Genomic DNA, 21,251 nt, shown 5'->3' on the forward strand with positions numbered 1-21,251 from the left:
TATAATAATGATGATGGATAACAAATTAAGTTCAGATTACTTCCTTTAAAAAAAAGTTCGGATTACTTAACATTAAACTCTAATTGCTTTTTCTTCTGAAAAACTCTTATTGCTTCTATGAATAAAAAAAATATTTTCTTGTTATTTAAGGTTTATTTAAAGGATTATTTAAAATTATATCATTATTCAATGTTTAAATTTTAATTATAATTTTAATTTATGGCAATTGGCAACATCCAACAACCAATCATGCATTATAAATTTTCTAAATTATATTATAATTAAAAGTTACAATAAATAAAGAAATTTAAACACATAAATTGTATTATGGATTTATAGTATATAATTTAAATTGTTATATGAAATTATTTTATCTATTAATAATTTTATTTTAAAAGAAACTATTAAAAATTAATTTATAAAAAAATAATAAAAGATGATAGATTGAAATCAATAGGTGGTACATAAAGACAAAAGGAGAACAATACGATATCATTAGAGAAATTTTTGTAGCGTTCGTAATGCGTGAAATAATGCAGAGAACAATTTGAGTTTGAGGCATTCGTTAAATTACATATATTATAATTTATAAAAGACTAAAATAAATTTAGGTCTCTCATAAATAAGAGTTTTTTTAAGTTTTTAATAAAAAATTTGATTGCATTGGATTTTTTATATATCAATTTTTTTGTTTTAAATATCTGCTATTAATTAAATAATGATGTGATATTTTGTGAATATATATTTTTAATATAATTAGCATTAGATCATATCACATCATTCGTTAATTGACAATAGAGACTTAAAATAAATTTTGATATATCAGGATTCAATATAACAATTTTTTTTATTAGAAACCTAAAATAAAAAAAAAATATCAAAATACCTAAAACATATTTAAGTTTTTATAATATTATTGAAATACATCAATTAAATTTTGAATTAATTAATATAAGATGTGAATTGATGAAATTACCTTTTCAGTGAATCTCATACAAATGAAAAGAGTGTAAAATGTATATAAAATAGTGATTAGGAAACGCAACTTAAGAAGCAAAGAAAATTAAAGTTTGAGAAAGAGACAAATTAAAGTGTGCATTATTCTTGTGAAATTCATGATCACGTTAAACCGTAGAATTATTCGACTTGAGAAACCTAACAAAATTTTGGTTTGCCTTTGCTTTTATGTTAAGGTTACAAGAATATTCCTTATCATAATTATCAAGGGAGGCTTAATATATTTAGAAAGAATCGATCAACCAAACTCTAATTAGGACTTTACTATATATACACTGTACCCTTTGTCTATACGTTGTTTTCCCAATTTTTAAGAGAACATTAAGGGTCACTTGACCTTAGATCCACTCAAGGGACAGATTTAGACTCTATCCAACTGTACTCTTGCCCGAAAAAGAAAATCTCCATTGGTCCAAGTCCATGTTCTAATGATCCAAGTCATACAATCAACAATTAATAAAATTATAATACCATCGACTTATCAAACACAATTAATACTTTTTTGGTCAACACGTGGTTCAATCAGTCATCAAAAAACAAATCCTTCACGTCTTCAACCACTATAAATTATTAAGATCTCGTATATGATCAGCTGAATATATATCTAGAGAAAAAACCTGTCAATTTTTGTTAATCCAACACTTTAATTAATTAAAATAGGTTAAGTTATAAATTTAGTTCATATGTCTAATACTATTTTTTAATCTTTATATGAAAAAAAAAACATTTTAATTTCTGCATTAATTTTATCAGAATATACCTCATTATGACTTTACAGCTTTGAAATGTATTCCAAGGAATTCGAATTAGGAATGTCCTTCGCTTCTGAAATTTACACACCATCCACACACACATTACACATAGAAGGGTGTCTAGATTGGAGATTGATTTGTGACCTTTACCTAGAAGAAGATAATATAAAGTAACAAAGGAGAATATACTATCACATTCATTAGATGTTGATATTTAAAATAATATTCCTCTCATTATCCTCGAATATTCCTGATGGGGACCATATATATTGCCCATAGGTGACTTTGACGACAATCCTTATATATATATATGTGTGAGTTGTTAATTTTCTCCTTCGATACGTAGATGAAGCTATGTATATGCGCAAGCGTAAGCAATAAATTATAGACAGAAGGCTCCAATTGCAGCTTTTGTCGTCCGTTTTAATTTGTTTGTTTATGATACTTGGTCACTCACTGCTAATCAGGGCAAACGCATAATTAATTCTATATAATTGAGTCTAGTTGGTACATGAATATTGAATTCTCAAATTAAACTTTCCATTTATATATATATATATATATATATATATATATATATATATATATATATATATATATATATATATATATATATATATATATATATATAATGGCACCCAGATCACCGCCATGCAAATAATAGCAACATCAAATACTGGAGTGCAACATATTTAGACTTTGGAGTTTAGACAGTTGTTTAATTGCAAGTTTTTGTTACATTTTTTTCTTCGCAGAAGAAATATGCTTGGATAGGTATCTTAATTCACAAAAAGCATCGAATTCTAAAACCCACGAGGCCACGAGGAGTGGATCCTAAATTAATGAATGTGAATATTTCTACGTCATAAGGTGATTGTAAATGTTCCTTTTACTTTTTGAACAATCTTGAATATCTGTTTACGTAAATATAACTATGATCCCAGTTTGACACATAATTAAGTATAGAAAAAATTGGACATTTGCGTAAATATGAATAATAGGAAATCCACTACATCATGCTTTTTCTTTTACTGCAAAGATCAGATCATGTTTTTCGATTAATTGATTAACCTAATTAATAGAGATTGATTAATTTTATCCATGTGATCGGAGGGAATATTATTGAGTATCCACACCTAACTCGCAATATAATTAGAAAGGTTGGCCGATTGAAAGCTTTGACTTTTTGTGTGCTTGTGATTGTGGATATACATTTGTTGTGCTTTTAAGGTCATTTTGCATAAAGTAATGTGTGTAGGGTGATTAAAGAGGCAATGCAAAGGGTGCCGAGATAGAAAAATAAGAAAAGAGAGGAGGGAAAATAACATTATTTGACTATTCAGTGGCAAGTAATATTGTAAAAGATTCTATTGATGACCAATGGAGTTCCACTTTCATATAGAAGGAGTTTAGCAGCTAATTCTTAAAAAATAACTAAGATTTTGTCTAGCATACCTAATAGTGTAAGACCCGATGCTATCTATTACTTACTGTTAAGTACCCTCATTCAATGCACCAAATACAACTTTTATCTGTTCATATTTAAGAAAACAAACGTTTTCTAGGAGAATGTCAGTCATTTTAGACAGGTAATAAACCTCAATCTCAGGAAGAAAATAAACGTTTCCTAAAGAGATTTGACGTGACTTAAGTTGTTCGTCTAAAGTGGATTTGCAATGCACGTTTGCATTGTTTAATATAGTAGTTTGGTAATTTTTCATACAAAAATCAATAATTTTTATATCAAGGGTACATTATATTTCTTAGGGTAGGATAAAATGAAAATTAAATCAAAGATGATAAATGCCCTGTCTTTAATTCTCATCATGCATGGCATGTTAGAGTTGTAATTTTATAAAATTATTTGTGTATTTATGTAACATCTTAAGCTGTTAGAAGAAAAAATATAAATAGTTTTTTTTTGTGATATAAATAGTTTTATTTACGAAGGATTTTGCATTACATGTTTCATACAAAGTAACCAGTTTGCTTAAGGAGAGCATAGAAAGTGGTTCTGGTCCATATGATCCTCCATGCATCGTTAAGTGGATGATTGTCCTGTTTAAGTAATTTTCCTTGTTTCTATTAGGCTTGTGGGCCCGACAAACAACTCTTCTAAGTTCTAAAGGTTAACAGATTAGCTTCATTTAAGAAATTTTAAGTGGAAATTCTAAAAACAACGAAAACAATATAAGAAATCAATCAAGTTGAAAAGGAAATTGAATTAATCCGTCCTTAAAATAAACATGACTGTAGCCATTTTGCCATGTAAAGACAAAAATAGTTGTTTGATGAGGAATCAAATTTAGAAGATTCCAATGCAGAATCCTGTGGTGCAAATGACTTAAATATGTGTGCAAATTTCCAATGCTTGTATTTATTTGGTAATCTCTTGTGCAACTTGCAAGTTCATTTGGGGCCACTCTCAACCAAAAGGAAAGAGACAAGGACAGAAAAAAAATTAATGAGGACCCTCCAGCAAAACCTAACCTCTGCTGTAATCTTTAATAATCCACAATAGTCATTTGGTCATAATCTAATTAGTTTCATAACTGACAGTTTTTGAAACTAATGAAGCTCTTCAGAAATACTATTGTAATTCACAGTTGCTGAAATTGGCATTTTCACAACTGACACATGTCTGCATCTTTTTTTGTCCTATGTAGGTTCTGTTCATTGCATATTCCATTGGATATTCTTAGATCCTCCTTCATAGTCATCATGCTACAACTATAATCCATTAATTCTAACTCCAACCAAACAACCAAGACAGTGTAGGTGCTTAGGTGGACCACTTTTAATTCCCAACTAACACAGTGGTGTGATTAATAGTTTACCCAAGGTGTAAGGAATATGACTAAGTCAGAACAGTAACTTTAATTTGTCACAATCTTGAGACGCTGGACCAATTGAAACATTGAGCATGCTTCCAAATTTTAAAATTCGAAATTTCAGTTCACCTTCTGTACCAAGGAGATAACATAGTAACCAGCCAAGAGGGTGGGACTTCATTTGACATCAAAACTGTCACCTTCTGTGTATTTTACCTCTATGATTTAAATCCCAGATAACAGGAGTAAAGAACATTTTTAGTAAAAAAAAAAAGTCATAAGAAAATATCTAAGGACTTTCTACAACAACTTGGTTACAAAACTTGTGCAATATCTTAAAACTCAATAGCCAAGGGAAGTAGAGGTATGTGTGGAGGAGGATGAGGTAGGGGAATTTGAATGAACAGCTCCTTCACTGTGATTAGCCCTTTCATCTGAAATTGAATGCTCAAACAGCTGTACCTTCTTAAACTGTGGATTCTTAATTGAATCAGCTGGTGGGTGTGAAACAGGTATAGGGTGTGTGGCCACTGGTGCATAAATTCCAGCAGGTGCTGCAACTGTGGCCACTTCTCTTGATGCTGTTGAGGTAGCTACAGCTGCATATTCTGGTGATTGGACAAAAATGTTTCCTACAAGGACAAAAGGTGCTGCTTGTGGATTGGAACTGTTGTGAACCATGGGACTTGGCCTTCTAGTGTGCAAACGGTATTTCTGTCCAAAACCCCAAAAGAAAATTTTAGACTATGGATTCAGAATATGGAACATTTGGAACTCAAAAATATTAAGTTACTGTAATTGTGCAACAAAATCTTATCACTATTTAAGACTGGAGGGGAGGATTTTAACTTTTAAGAAACAAGAAAAACAGTTAACGATTCCATATGATGGAAAGAACTGGATAGACTAATAGCAAAAAGACTCCAATTATGACTTTACTAGCTTAAGCCAAATTTGATAGCAAAAGTTTGGGAATTGGGTTATACAAATCATCCTATATAACTAACATACCTGCAAATGGCTTTTGACTTCATCATTTGTGAGGCCATCAACATTCATTATCTCTCTAATTTGCTTTGGTGTGGCAGCTGCAGAAACCACCAAAATAATCAATAAGCAATTATAGTAACATCTCAAACACATAACAATCAGAACATACTATATAGAGATACTCACTATCTGCACCCCCAAGCTGCTGAAGGGCATGCAAGAAGCGCTTGTGCAAGTCCTGTGACCAGCACCTGCGCTGCTTTCTATGTCCCTCATTCAGAGATTTTTCTGCTGCGGGTTCTGCGGCGCTAGAACTCGCGGCGGCTACCGAGGTTGAAGAGGGTGCTTTACTCAATGATTCACTTGTCTTTGCACCTCTTTCTTCCTTGTGGAATGGCTGGAAAGCACCACCACCATTTCCACTTCTCTTCAATTCCAATCCAGGCACTTTCTTATTCACATCCTGAACAATTTTCCACAGGAAATTAGAATTTTTTGAGACACACAAAAACAATTCAATTCAACTCATCTCTTCAACAAAAAGCACAAAACAAAAACTTATTAAAACAATGACAAATTGACAATTAAGCTTTTGATTTTCTTACCTCCTCAGCTGGGGGATCTGGATTCCACAACTGAACAGATCTAAGCCAGTCGGATTTCCTCTTATCACTGTTATTATTTTCCTTTGAAACCCTTTGCTTGTGAGAATGTTGCTCATCATCCTCATCCTCTTCATCACAAAAAGGGGATGATGATGCCATTTTCTTGATTGGAATAAACTCCTCCAAAACAGGCCCTTCCGTTGATGTTGTCTGCTCCGAACACTCCGAGTGGCCATTCAAATTATACTCACTCGCAGTTCCAGACAATTGCTGCTTGCAAGCTTCAATGGCTGCCAAAAAAAAACAAGAAACCAAAATCCCCTCAGAAAACAAACCCAGAAAAGAAAGGAGGAAACTTTATGATCCTCAAGCCAAAACAACAAAAGTGTATGGCTGGTTTTTTTGTTGCGTTACCTTGAGTGACCAGTTCCAAGGAAAGAGGTAGCTCTTTGGAGAACACCTGAATCTTACGGCGTTCTTCTTCCAATGTTTGGATGTAGTCAGGGAAGCCCATCTTCAAACTGTGCATTTTCTCAGTGAAAAAATACATTTTTAAAGGAAGCCAAAGGTGGTGATGGCGTTAAGAAGAAGAACGAGAAGAAGAGTGGGAGGGAGAAGGGATATATAAGGAAATGGCGTTTTGTAGAAGCAGAGAGAAAGAGCTTGTCATTGAAGAATATGGGATCTTGGAATCAAATTTTGGAATAAATAAAATAGACTTGTAAATCAACCAAGAAAAACAATTGAAAAAAAAAAAGAAAAAGAAAATTCCCAACAAAGAAGGAAGAGAAAGAGAGAGACAGATCGAGAAAACGAGACATTGAAGCGAACGGCTCGGGAAAATATCGCGGTCGGGGCGTCGCATACAAAACAAGAATCTTCGATGCGTTTTATATTGTTTTTTTATCTTTTTTAATATGTTCTTCTGCTATTATTGGCAGACGAATAAATAGTTTTTAGTTTTGGAAAAGAATGAGAAAATGAAACTCCTGTGTATAAATTTTAATAAAAATAGAAATTAAAATATATGGAAAAAAAATTTAAAATGACACACGAAATATTTTAGATAGTCTTATGATCCTTTAAGTTTGGCTCAACCATATTATTTTTAAATTTTAATCCATAATTTTGAATAATTAAAAAATGTATTATATTAGAATATCATTTTTATTTGAGATGTTAGAATATCATTAAAAATATTTTTAAAAATACTTAAATCAACTCGAAAAAACTAAAAGATTAATAAAAAAATATTTTTTTTATAAGTACATAGTATTTCATAGATTTATCTCTTGTAAAAAAAAAGTATTTCATAAATGGAGTGATTTTTTTTAAAACTATCATGATTTTGATTTTTCTGTAAGACATTTAGTTATCATATAAGTTTCGGTCATAATTTATTTTTAAGAAATCAAGAATGTATTTTATAATAATTAAACTTAAGTTTTTAATATAAAATCAATGTGTATTATCCATTGAATAATATCTATTGAATATAATTTATTGATATAATAATAATAATAATAATAATAATAATAATAATAATAATAATAATAATAATAATAAGTAATTAATAATTAATAATTTCCACGGATAGGAAGGGAGAGAGAAGGCTATTTTATTCGCATTTAAGCATTTTCTTCGTGCGCTAGTAATTGCACTCTTTCCGGTCTTTTCTACCTATTCACCAATCACTATTCTAGTTTAAGTATAAGATAAAAAAATTCTCTCCTCTATCCTTTTTCTGCCAGCCTTTCTATTTAATATTACGCTAAATTATCTTATGAAAAGTAAGTTTTTGTCAAATCATATTAATTGAGTTTAATATGCACATTTATAATGTAAAATAGATTTATATTATTATTTAATTATAAACTAATATTGATAATTTTTAAAGATAATTTTATAAAAGTTAATAAAATTTATTATATTGAGATTAACGTTTTTACTTGATAAAAAAATTAAGATTATTAATAAAATAAAAAAGAGAGACAAACAGGCCAAGAAAAAATGTTTTTTAAAGACGAGGAAAAAAAATTTAAAAAAATGGTTATAAATATTAAACATAAAAATATATGTTGAAAGATATGAATCTTTTAATCTAAATTATGCAAGGAATATACCCCATGAGTTCCAAAGAAAAGGGAATGACCACGTTGCAAGCGTGTATTATGCTCCGTAATATGAGTGAGTGGCCTTTCATGGCTTCCAATGGCCAACCCTATTAATTTAGCATCCACTTTTCTCATGTTTCAATGTTCCTATGATTCTCTAGCGTACCGCTAGTACCAGCTGTGCATGACTTTTGTTACGTCTCAGTTTCTATAAATATTCAGGACCACTTCACATTAGCTTATTATTACATTTTTGGGTGTGTAAATGACTTGAGATTAGCTTAATTTATTATTACACACTTCATAGGTATTCTCTTTCTCTCTCTATACATGTGGACAGTGGAGTGGACACACACAACAGCCCTATTTAGGTCATGCTTATCTGAATCAATTTAGTCCTGCCTACAATTTGCTTAATTATTCTAAATTTTAAGGACTGACACTTTGTTTGGATGATGAAAGAAGTAGAAAAGAAAAAAGTAAGAAAGAAGAGAGAATGAATGAAATATTTTTTTTTAAAGTGTTTGGATTCAAAAAAGTAGGGGAAAAGTAAAAGACAAATGAAAGTTGAATTTTTTTCTTTACCTATTTGGTTAAATAGAAAAGTTGAGAGAAAGAAAATTATGTTTTTTTAAACAGACATATTTACTCATAATTTTCTCTCCATAGTCATTTCTCTCTTCATAACTTTCCCCTTCTCATTTTCTATTAATCCAAACAATGCATAAGTTCATGTAATAAAAAAAAAGAGATTTATATTAAATTATGTATATTAAACTTAGTTTATGTTCATCTTATCAAATATTTTCAATTCAATAAGATAGTTTATTAGTTTTTAGCTTTTTAACTGACTTATAAATTAATTTTATTAAATGTTTAATAATTTTATGATTCTCAGACATGAATTTTTTTCTTGTAGTAAATGTCCCACTAAAGTAATTTATCCTTTCTCTCTATGTATCTATCCCGATTGAAGTTATAGAAGGGATAACAAGTAGATGATTTGCTTTTCTTTGGGAAATGAATGATAACATGTAGGATAGTACTGCTGGTGTTTTATGTATGTGACAGCTCAGACTTGAGAATGAATTCATTGTCTGCATTGTGTTAGTTTATTTTATTTGGATAATAAAATAATACCCTGCTTCTGATATTACAATAATGTATAAACAAAAGATTTACTAATTCAGTCCCTAACATATTTTCATAATTTTGTTTGTTATTTTTTTAAGGTTTTTTTTCTAATTTTTAAATATATTAATTATTTTTTTAACATATTTTTATTTAATTATTTTATTTTTAAATATTAATGAAAAAAATTGAGTGGATAGAGAAATAAAAATAATAATTTTAAAATGATAGTATAATTAATTTTTAGATTTAATATAATTGACTAAACTAACTATTTTTTTTAAGGAGTGTAAATAAGTTAAAAAAATCTTATAATTAGGTAACCAGGAAGTATAATTTTCAGTAGAAACATGCAAATAGAAACACATGCATTACCTTTATTCTATTTTATTAGTATTTCTTCAAAAGAAAATCGAAGAAGAAGAAAGAAAGATGTGAGTCTGTGTATTATTTGTTTTTCTAACTATTCGGTTTTGATGTCAGAGTATATTATGATTTTTGTGAGTGAAGAAGTATCACTCTAAAAATTTTATATGCGTGATAAAGAGACATTTTTTTTCGGATTTTGCAATCAGTGTCCTAATGATAATTGTTAGGGCATCTATTATGCTAGGTTGTTTAAACGAATTGTTTATCATAATTTTGTAGATTTTAGAATTTTGCATAAATTTAAATACTGAAAGTTTACTTTAGTATCAAAGGTTATTGAAGTAAGAGATACTTAATTTAACAGTCTTATAATATTTGAAAAATATTTTATTTTAATAAAAAATAATTGTTTATATTGTTATGTCATTTGTTTTACTAAAGAAAAAAATTAAGTAACCTTACTTAAAAGTTAAACAGTCATATAAACATTTTCATTAGAGATACAATGAGGAATTAAAATGAGAAAATTCTTAATGTATTAATCATAAGTGCAAAAACAATCATGAAGAATCCAGTTTTATAACTCCCAATAAAGAACTTTTTATTCTTAATTTTTTAATTAGTATACTTAGGATACTAATTACCATTTATCTTATTTTTTACATCAAATTTTGTGAATTGTGGTTTGCATTAGGAAAAAAATATTAAAAAATGTATAAATTCAATGATTGTAGATTTGTAGATGTTGTGGATCAGACTTTAATTTCCAAGTTCCGTGAGAACCATGAAAAAATAGAATGAATATAAAGAGCTAGAAATGAGCTTATTAGAAAAAAGACAGATGAGCTACGAAGAAGAGAAGATAGATAAAGGAAGAAAGAGAGAGAGAAGAAACTGCTCATATATTGCCTATACAATGATGGAAAATGTTCTAGCTAACAAGCAACGAGTTTCCATCAAAGGCCTATTCATAGGCTTAGGGAGCTACCACTTTATTAATTACTATCAGTTATGATGGATTTGGTTTTCCTTGAGGAAGTAGGAAAATGTCCCACTTTCATGACCCAAGTGGGTCAACTCATAATTTATATGAGAAGTTCAATTTTATGGTGAGCAATAAAACTTGCATGCATCTACACAAACAGTCTGATGCCAAAGTCAGAGAATATAAAAGGCGAATTATGAGATTCAAATGTATATTTGTAGGCATAAAATGTCTTATATAATGATAAATGAAGGAAAATTAAGTAGTTATTCTGGGCAATGGGTCACCTGACAAGTCCAAAATATCTACAGAACACCATTGTTTGAATATAAAAAGCCAAAATTTTCACAAGATGTTAAATTTTTTATATCATTTTGTTTTGGTCGAATTATTTTTGCGCATTATTAATAGATTTATTTGTAATGGGTCTATCAGTTCTGTCAAACAGATTTGATCAAGCCCACTAGTGTTTTCTTGGAGGCTAAAAATACTGAGCTCTTTCTCTGTCCCTCTTGAGTTGGTACGTTAGATGGGCAAGCCTTGGGTAATATCCAACGCATCTTTTTTTTTTTGTTGAATATATGCAACCCATCTGGCACGACCGATAGAGTTCCATTGCCTTCAAATTTTGTCTGTTTTTCAACCAAAAATTTCTTCTTGTCGGTTTGGTTTCCAATGCAACCAAGAAAATAACACGATCTTTTACAATCCCAATTTTCATACCCAAGTTGTAGAAAAAATATTTTAGACACAAGATTGCTGTATATAGCTTAAAGGAAAGAAAGAGAAAAAAAATTGAAAAATGTAACGAATAGGGGAAAAGAAATATAGACATGTAAAGATGCAAGGTAAGTAGCACTTAATATAACCCATAACTATCAACAAATTACAACGGCAAGACCCTATATAACCCCTAACCCCTTTTTTTGAGTTGTACTATTTTCTCTTTCCCACTACCATTATAATTAGTGATACCAACACCACTACTTTTATTATTACCACTAACACTATCATTATTGATTATATAGCTTATTATCATCCTTATTACATAACAATTATAATCATTCTCTCTATCACTCTAATAACCACTAATGTTATTGTTACTATCACAATTGTAGTTATTATTATCACCATCACTATAATTATCTCTATTATATGATTTTCTGCCACCACAACTCTCTCTCTTTGATAGTTTTAATTGATGTGTCAAATGTTAGTTGGTTAATAAACATGTTATCATCAAGTTCTATAATTATGAATAACTTGTACCTTATTTGTTTTACCTTATATGCCTTCATGGAAGTCTCTGTGACTCACTCCCTTTTTTTACAGGTTGCGACCCTTAAATTTGGTGGGCCAGTTTTGCCTTACATTATACTTGCATGCTTACAGGCTTATTGGTAATTTTAGTTAACTTAACTGACCACTGAAAAAGAAAGATGGTGATTAAATTGGAGGGAAATATCAAAATATATAAGAAGGAACGTGAAGTGAGGAGGCAGTGACAGATGAATGATGAGGAGCTATGAAAGTCTGAGATATATAACACTGTTTGGTTTGTCCAAGTTAATTTCCTTTCTCGTACAAAAATAACAAAATGGCAAAGTTATCTTCGGCTTTCCCACATTCAAGTCCCACTTAAACCAAATTCACAAAGCAACTCATGCACCACCTAAAGTGGTGCTCCTGTCTGTACTTTTTTGGCCCATGCCATTCAATCCATGTGTTGGATCGAATCCAAAGCCTCTCAAATAGACATTCAATTCATTCATCTTCTAATTCCTCTAACCCCGCGCGCCCAGAAAGTTTTTTGCTTTCACCTAATTAGCACCACACCTAGCTAGCCTATAATGGAATTCCTGGAGTGAAGGATTTTATCATAAACATGCATGGCCGGGATTTGAATTTGAATCTGAAATTAATTATATTGATAACCTTTAAATATAAGTTATTTTTTATAATAAAAAGATATTAAAAATATCATTAAAAATATTTATTTATCAGTTATTTTTTACTTAAATGTTAAGAATTGATATTTTTCTTATTTATGACTTGCAAATATGAAAAGAATGGATTAAAAGCGAAAAAGATCCAGAAAATATAAAAAATATGAATAAGGAAGATTTTTTGCATCGGACTCAAGTCCATTCCAACAACTATAAAAAGGGAGCTAAGCCAAAGAGAAAATACACCACACCGAGTTTCAGAGCATTCTAATACACACCTAAAGTCTGAGAATTCTCCTTTAGAGAATTTTCTCTCATCATTTTCTATTCTTTTTTTTTCATCCCTTCTCTTCCATCAATTTCTAAATCCCTTTTCAAGTGTAAGGCTCCTTATGACTATAAGAAGTTAAACTGTTAGTTAGGACCTAATAGGCTTAAAAAGTCAAAAGATGTATTGTACACTTCATATCTATCAATGCAAACAAGTGTTTTCTTTTCTATTATTCTTTCTTATTTTAATTTTATGTATCATTAATTCTTGCATCATCTTTGGGGGTTAAGTGCTCGACAAAGGATAATCCTTAATAGAAATACAAGGAAGGTCTTGCATGCATCTTTTTTAGAAATTAGTCGCTCGATAGAGGGTAATTTCTAATAAAATTAAAAGAAAGAGATATCTTAATAAAATCATTGTTAGACATAAAGTGATTGTGTTATGCTCATGCATCAAAGAAAACATCTAGAATTAGAACTTCATGTATTTTATCAATTGAATCTTTGCAAAGATATTTGGAAGATAGATAAGTAAAATAGGTTTGTCATCGTGAGACATCAAGGGTAAATATTCTAATAGATGCGGGTAGGAAAAATTCACCTGATAGAGAAAAATATCAAATAATACATCTTAGGCAAATAAGACATGTTAGGTCCTAACATTCTCATCACATTAAATTTTCTATTATTCCTTTTTTTTCTATTATTATCTAATATTCATTGTTCTATTCTTTTAAAATCATCTTTTATATCGCATCTTATCTTTTTTTCTTATAAATTGAAAATTATTCAATACAAGTACAAAATAAAATTTCTGTGAAAATTGACACTCGGACTTCTAAATCTTTAATACGGTACACTTGTCAAACCGTTAACATATATATTGTTACTGGTTTGCCTTAGAAAATGTTATTTCTTATGATTTTGGAAAGACAAATTTCTATATTTGGACAGTTATGTGGGACGTTGGTAGACTAAAGTATTTCCAGCTATTTTGGAAGGACAAATTATTAACTATGGAAAACTTAAGTAGTTTTATCAATGGGATAACTAATTAACTTAAACAAGATTCTAAAGAAATAAAAGGCATCCAAGTGAATAGACTAGCACAATCTTAAAAAATAATGAATCATAAGAAAAAGAACTTTACCATTTGTATTGTTTGGAACTGTTATTTCTTCTTATACTTTCTGTAGAAAGTTTCAAAATGTAATGTCCAAATGATCTCATAGAGGGATAGGTCAAAGGCTTCAAACATTAGTGTGTACCTAGATTGATTATTTTGCCTGTTGTAGATATATTTAGTAGGAAGAAGGAAACCCATCAAATGGTACTTGGTCAATGACAACTTGCATCACGTGGCAAGAGAAAATCTTATGCTTTCCTAGATTTTCAACGACATAAAAATGAAATTGGTGCCTTCAATATAAATAAATAAAAAATAAAAGATTGGTGCCAAGGCAACCAACAAAGACACATTATAAATATATGTAAATTGGCAAGCATCCTGTACCTGCCATAAACAATGTGTTAATGTTGTAGGTCAAGGTTTTTTTCCTTAGGAGTTAAAGATAAGATTTATAATAATTCATGTATTTTTATTCAATCAACTGAATTAGATCCTCTTAATATATGTTTGTAAGGTTTTAATAAAACATAATATAAAAGTAAATTTTGTGATAGTTAAATTCATGTTTCATTTGGCAAAGAAAAATGTATAGTACAAAAGCCTTATAGGATACCTTAATTGCTAACAGATACCCCAATTTCTATAAGATTAGTAAGGAAGAACTAAACAAATAGTAATTTGTAACATGTTTGTTTTCAAGAAATAATGAAAAAATGAATATATTGTAAACAAAACCTTCAGCATCTTGTAAAGAGACTACTTAAATTTTATTTTAAAAGTCGCATTTTATGTTAAAAATGTCAGAAAATAAACAAATCAAAACATCTTTTATACATGAATTTGTTAATTAGTTCAACCAAACTCCTAAGCCTAAAGGTAATTTATATAGTCATTGTAGACAATTGAATGGTATATATTTCTCACAATTTCTATAAAATAAATCAATTTACCATAGCTGCATGAGACAGTCAGGTGTTCAGCACTCTACATTGGAGTATATATATCTGTTTCTTCTTCTCATGAAACAAGAGTCCGGGAGAGTAGATAGGAGAACAATAACCTAGAACCTACAAGAAATTAATCTCTAGGCAGTAGGCATGCTGAAACTAGCTTAGATAAACTCAAATTTGGAACTTCTACCTAACCTTTTGCCACCTTTTTTAGTTGGTGTGTGGATCACCTGAGTGAAGGCCAAGAGATAGATTGGTCATTGATGAGATGATTGAACAGTCACTCAAAGATTCCAAGTTTTAGGGCTATGTCCAATCAAAGACCATGGCCTACCAGCCCTTTACTTCAGCCCATTAATGCTGCCCCCTATCAATTTTGTCCACCATGGATGCTACTGTACTGTTCACGAGATGCTTCAACTTATGACCTGATTTGCCACCACGTACAACAATCGCCCCATATTTCTGACCTTTTGCCCGACATTGAGAATTTCATCATTTAGTTCTATACCCTTGACCCGAGCTATACAAAATTTACTAGGGTGATTTCAGATTAATTAAAGTTACTCAATCGCATACGTAGTAGGGTTATGGATACTGGAGTACTTCTTGAAATTTAAGTACTAAAGTGAATATAGGGTGATTTTGTTCAATTTTTTTAAAAAAAAATATTTATTTTAATAAAATAAACAGTTTTATTTATTTATTTATTTATTAGTATATTTGTCTAAAATATTTCTATTTAAAAAAATTATTTTTTATTTATTTTTAGAAACATATATATCATATCTGTTTATTAAAAAAATATTTTTTAAAAAAACATACTTATTTTAAAATTGATTTTTTTAAAAGTTTAAACAAACCAGCCTATTTCATCAAATTTAAGTAGGGTCATGGATACTATTATCTCGGGTCTCGATTATAAGAAGAAAAAAAATCATATTTCACACTTATTAAAAAAATTAGTTAATTTTATTAGATTGTATTATTTTCAATTGGAAAAAAAATATGTTTCCTAAACTATCATTCATTAAAACTTAATATCAAGTATAAAAAAAGTCATCAACTTTATTAAATGAAGAGTAATATGAAAATAACCAAGAAAATACAGAAAATTAATTTTTTTTATATTTAAAATAAAAAATAAGATTTTTATTTCTTATATTTGACACCAGTACTTATCGAAATGAGTAAATTAATTACACTAGTCATTTTTAAGGTTTGATAAAATTATACAAACTTTTTTTGTTCTTTTAATATAACAACGCCCTTATAAGGGAACATGTACGATGCAATATTTATAAAAATATTTAATATGGCTAGTGTAACTGTGTAAGGTATAAATGATGTAGATATAATGTTTTTTAAATAATTAAGGTGATTAGTATAGGAGTAAAAGCAAAGAGAATGTAATTTTATAAAATCTCATAAATAATTGGTATAGTTTATCCTGTTAAAATTTGTTTCTTTACGTTTCCAACTCCAGTGCGATTTTATACACAAACGTTAATTAGTTATGCGAAAATTGCTTACTATCTCGATTTAGATGTTGCTAATCAAGATTAAACTAGGAGTGGTGTATATATAGTTATACACACGTACGTACACATGCAGTAGAGATTTCTTTCTCTTTCTCTCTGTAGGAATTGGAACAGTTAAAGTTGATTCACTCGAGTTTCATTACATGCAGTACTTCTCCATCACTGTCACAATCCCTTAAGTGAGAGAGAGAGGGACACACGCCTCCCCTTCTACAGTTCTCCATGTCTACTTACTCTATTCCTATTACCACTCACACTTATAGTTTTGTGTGTTTACTGTCTGTATCTGAAATGGAAAGAGACTGTACCATTGCACACTCACTCTCACTTTTCGGTGTGTGTGCGTTGCAGGTAGAGATTTTATTTTTCTTATACGTTTTTTTTATAAAAAAAAAAGATAGAGAGAGATGCTTTGGTAGCGAAGAAAAAATTATCATGATATATATCCAAAGAAATCTAAAGGTTTTTGGTACAATTAGCTTTTAGGTCAATAATTGAATGAGTTTGTGTACCCTGTCAATAACTATATCAAAATCTTTAAATTTTTTAAAATGTCATTGAGTTTCTCAAAATATAAAGTCCAGCAATACTGGTTGAAAAATTCGTTTTAATTTTGTAATTTCATACAACTATTTTTAACAATTAAGATAGAGAAGATAAATTAGGTAAAATTGTTAAGTGTTGATCTGGTGATTGGTGCAGACGAGGGAGAAGTGAAGAGGAAGTGGCAGTGCCACTGTCACCAGCAATCTAGTAGATTCCTCTGCAGTTTTATGTCAACCCTACTCTTGCGTGTGTAACACTAATACTATTATAGTGTGAAATTCTGTTAGTATCTTTTATCATCACATAGTAGTTAATTAGTAGTATTAAAAATAACTGATCGATGTGATAGATGCTAACTGTAACTGTAACTGATGCCGTGTAAGAAAATTAACTTGCATTTACCTCTGTCGCGCCTAAAATTAAACTTCTTCCCAAAATACTATTTGTTTTGTGCTCTCCATTCTATGCTTTGCCTCCTCCACTCTTCTGTCTTTGCTGGTGCTGGCTCCTCCATTTCCAAACATTTCAAAATGCACACATATCATCCTTATCCTTTTCTTCATTATATATATATATATATATATTCTTGTCTCAAATATAAGAAAACAAATATTTTTTCTTGATTTAAAATATATAAAAAATTTAATTAATTTTATCTTATTTAATATTATTATTTTTTAAAATATTCGTCATTAGTTGAGTTGTTAGTTTTAATGACTCTTTCTTTTTTTTATTTCAAATTCTAATAAAAAATAAGTTAAAAATTACTTTTTAAATAAAATTGATGTCATTAAATATGCTTAATTAATTTTTTTAATTAATGTGAATTTTTTTTCTTATATTATAGACCAAAGAAAGCATACATTAATACCCTCTTTCTTTCTCTATTCTACCAAGCCTACTACTCCTACACCGGAAAGGAAATTAAATGAGAAAGCAGAGAAATATTTAAAATCTAAGTTTGAGAAAATAATAATAATTTTTTTAGCAGAAAAACAAGGTTTTTTCTTCTATTTTTTTTTTTACATTTTATTCAATGAAACAAAAGAAAGCACACTATTATTTTTTTTATTTACTAGTTAAATTAAATGTACAAAATATTTATCTGTTTTGACATGACTAATCTCTCTTAAAAAAAAGTCTAACTGAAAAATTCGAGCTGACGTAAATTAGTTTTTTTTTTCTATCTCCATTAAAAAGAAAACACAATAAGATAAAAGAAGTACACAAAAACAAGGATTTTTCCTATTAAAAAAATAAAAACACTGAAACAAAAACAAAATTAAAACACACAAATTATGTTTATTTATAGCCTTTATCGTCCCTCCACATTGAATTTCTCAAACCAAAACTCAACCCTCTCTCCCTCACTAGCTCTCTCTCATCTGCACTATTGATCCATAAATCAACCATGCAGAAAACATACTCTTTCTCCTTCATATCCTCTAGTGGCAGTGATAGTGCCTGCTACTTAGAAGCTGACGAAGTTGACAATGAAGATTCCATTTCCCTCTCCCTTGCCCCTCCTAGCCAGCACCAATTCAAATCCAAGGTCTCTAACCCAAAACACTCTTCTACTATGCCTGATCACCACCAGCAAAACCCTGACCTCATCAGTGGTGTAACAGTGGCCCTCCACATTGGCCTTCCCACCACCAAACCTTCTTCTCCTACTCCGATTCACTGTCGATATTGGATCCCTACTCCTCAACAAATCCTCATTGGGCCCACCCAGTTTTCTTGCACTGTCTGTAACAAAACCTTCAACCGTTTCAACAACATGCAGGTTAGTCAGTACCACCAGAAAATGAACTACCTATACTAGCCTCTCTTTTTTTAAAATTTTTTTTGGTAAATAATACTGATGAATATTTTAAAAAATAATAATATTAAATTTTTCCCATTAAATAGATTATTTTCCCATTACAGGTTAGTTGCAATACAGGTTAGTTGAGGTATGCACACAATGAGAATCAAATACAATTTTTCCCATTAAATAGATTATTTTCACATGTGGGTAGGGCAGGATTTACAGCATCAACCCTTGGGTTACCATAGTATCATTTTGTTGCACTATTTTGCTCTCAAGAATGGTCTTATATATACGAACGTTATAATGAGTGTGAAATTTTGTACGTAACACATATAGATGCATATGTGGGGACATGGATCGCAGTATAGGAAAGGAGCGGAGTCATTGAGAGGGTCAAAAGCAGGTTCTTCAATGCTGAGGCTACCCTGCTATTGCTGTGAAGAGGGTTGCAAAAACAACATAAACTATCCTAGGTCAAAGCCACTGAAGGATTTCAGGACCCTCCAAACACATTACAAGAGGAAGCACGGAGGGAAGCCATTCGAGTGCAGAAAGTGTCATAAGCCATTTGCAGTGAGAGGAGATTGGAGAACACACGAGAAGAATTGTGGAAAGCTTTGGTTCTGCGTCTGTGGTTCTGATTTCAAGCACAAGAGGTCCCTTAAAGATCATGTCCGTGCATTCGGCAATGGCCATGCTCCACATAACTTATTGAGTGAAGAAAGAGAGAATGAAGGTGGAGATGATGATGACAATGAAGTGGTTGTTTTTACTTTCAAATAATAATAATAATAATACTCCAACGTAGGTGTACGTTAGGCTCTTTTTTTTCGTTGTAACTAGGACTTGGATTGATCCATTAAAAGATTGTACCTTGTCTGTGGTGGAAGAAAAGGAGTGCAAGACAAACAGTGAAATGAAAGCTAAGGTTCTTGCATTAAAGCTTGAAGTGGCAGTCTTATCAACTTAAAAGGACGTTTTCTTTGATGCTACTTTTGCTGTGATTTTCAGAGAGAGAAAGAGAGAGTAACGTAACGGAGGTAGTCAAGACTGGAGAGTAATCAGTGAGTGTGGGTGCAGATGAGATGAGAAAAGGGACATGCAGACAAGAGCAGTCACAGATTCAACTGTTCTTGACTTTGCATTTGCTTGCCAAAGATAACATGCATCTCTATATTACAAATAAGGCTTCTTAAATATTTTTGGCCCCTGTATAGTTGCACTTACTTTCCAGTATGATATCTACATACATATTAAAACATGGCAATTTGATTTTTATAGTTATGTTTTTTTTTTTCCAATTTGACTCTCGTCTTGAAATCACTATTGACGATGTTGGTTTAATCATGAGTTCATGGCGTGACTTTCCACCGTTAGTTTTGTAGACTTAACTTTTCATGGTGCCTCGATTTCAAGAGAGGAGGTGCGTTTGTGACATTATATAGAAAAGGGGTTATTAAGAGAAGAAAGTCTAGAAGGTGTGGATATGGCTGTTGTGGTGGTGGATTGCCATTGTATATTTTTTTAATTCAATAAAATATTAATTATTAAATTATTAAATTTTATTTACAGAAAGAAGGATGAAACTCTTGGTATTTTATTTTATTTTTCTTAACCACTCAAGTCTTGTATCTCCAACCTATAATCTATATATTATGTAAAAAATGTGTGACGAAAAAGAGGGCAGAATGAGTGTGAGTTACGATGGAGCACTGATACGTGCTGCTGTTTTTGGGGTTTCACCCAAAGGCCTTTCTTTTGCCTTTTCAGACCAACTACAAACTGATACAACGAAACATTTTCAGACGCTCTGTATTTACCATTATTACCTCACTGTTTTAACCACCCTTTCTGTATGAACTACGAGAAATTATATTTATAAAAACAAAATATTCAATTACAATAGAGATTTAAAAAAGAGAAAAAAAATAATATTATAAAAATATCATATAAATAATATACCTCACAAATTATTTGATTAACTCTAATATTTTAAAGCACCTATTTTTTTATTCGTATCTTTACATTTTTATATTTCTTTATAATATTTTTCATTTTATGTACAAATTTTCACACTTTCAGTCAGTTTGGTTGGATGCTAATCTTTTTTTTCTTCTTGAAACTAATTTCATCTCTTACAGCAAGAATTGAAAAAGACATATTACAGCTCTCTTATTCCCAAATATATACATATAATTAAACTCGTTACCTTTGTTGTAAGTTGGTCTTGGAAATAAACATAAGCAGGTGCATTAACTG

General features: G+C 30.2%; 2 protein-coding genes across 2 annotated transcripts; one reads left to right on the forward strand and one right to left on the reverse strand.

The window, feature by feature from the left end:
- Window positions 1–4,122: 4,122 nt before the first annotated feature.
- LOC100796683 (transcription factor HHO3) lies at window positions 4,123–7,055 on the reverse strand. Its single transcript, XM_003536265.5, has 5 exons — window positions 6,610–7,055; window positions 6,196–6,485; window positions 5,777–6,053; window positions 5,612–5,688; window positions 4,123–5,314 (listed from the first exon to the last, which is right to left on the reverse strand). Exons 1-5 carry the CDS (start codon window positions 6,743–6,745, stop codon window positions 4,943–4,945), a joined length of 1,152 nt encoding a protein of 383 aa, XP_003536313.1. The 5' UTR covers window positions 6,746–7,055; the 3' UTR covers window positions 4,123–4,942.
- An 11,247-nt stretch (window positions 7,056–18,302) lies between these two features.
- On the forward strand, window positions 18,303–20,645 carry LOC100788243 (zinc finger protein WIP6). The gene is made up of 2 exons (XM_003535456.4): window positions 18,303–18,965; window positions 19,329–20,645. Exons 1-2 carry the CDS (start codon window positions 18,591–18,593, stop codon window positions 19,773–19,775), a joined length of 822 nt encoding a protein of 273 aa, XP_003535504.1. The 5' UTR covers window positions 18,303–18,590; the 3' UTR covers window positions 19,776–20,645.
- The last annotated feature ends 606 nt before the right edge of the window (window positions 20,646–21,251 follow it).

Source organism: Glycine max, chromosome 10 (assembly GCF_000004515.6).
Source record: "Glycine max cultivar Williams 82 chromosome 10, Glycine_max_v4.0, whole genome shotgun sequence".
NCBI lineage: Eukaryota > Viridiplantae > Streptophyta > Magnoliopsida > Fabales > Fabaceae > Glycine > Glycine max.

Excerpts from the sequence above, each read along its gene's own strand:
- LOC100788243 (XM_003535456.4), top strand. The coding sequence starts at position 18,591 with ATGCAGAAAACATACTCTTTCTCCTTCATATCCTCTAGTGGCAGTGAT. Across the intron at positions 18,966-19,328 it reads ACCGTTTCAACAACATGCAG|ATGCATATGTGGGGACATGG; the intron begins GTTAGTCAGTAC and ends TAACACATATAG.
- LOC100796683 (XM_003536265.5), bottom strand. The coding sequence starts at position 6,745 with ATGTATTTTTTCACTGAGAAAATGCACAGTTTGAAGATGGGCTTCCCT. Across the intron at positions 6,486-6,609 it reads CTTGGAACTGGTCACTCAAG|CCATTGAAGCTTGCAAGCAG; the intron begins GTAACGCAACAA and ends TTTTTTTGGCAG. Across the intron at positions 6,054-6,195 it reads CAGATCCCCCAGCTGAGGAG|GATGTGAATAAGAAAGTGCC; the intron begins GTAAGAAAATCA and ends AAAATTGTTCAG.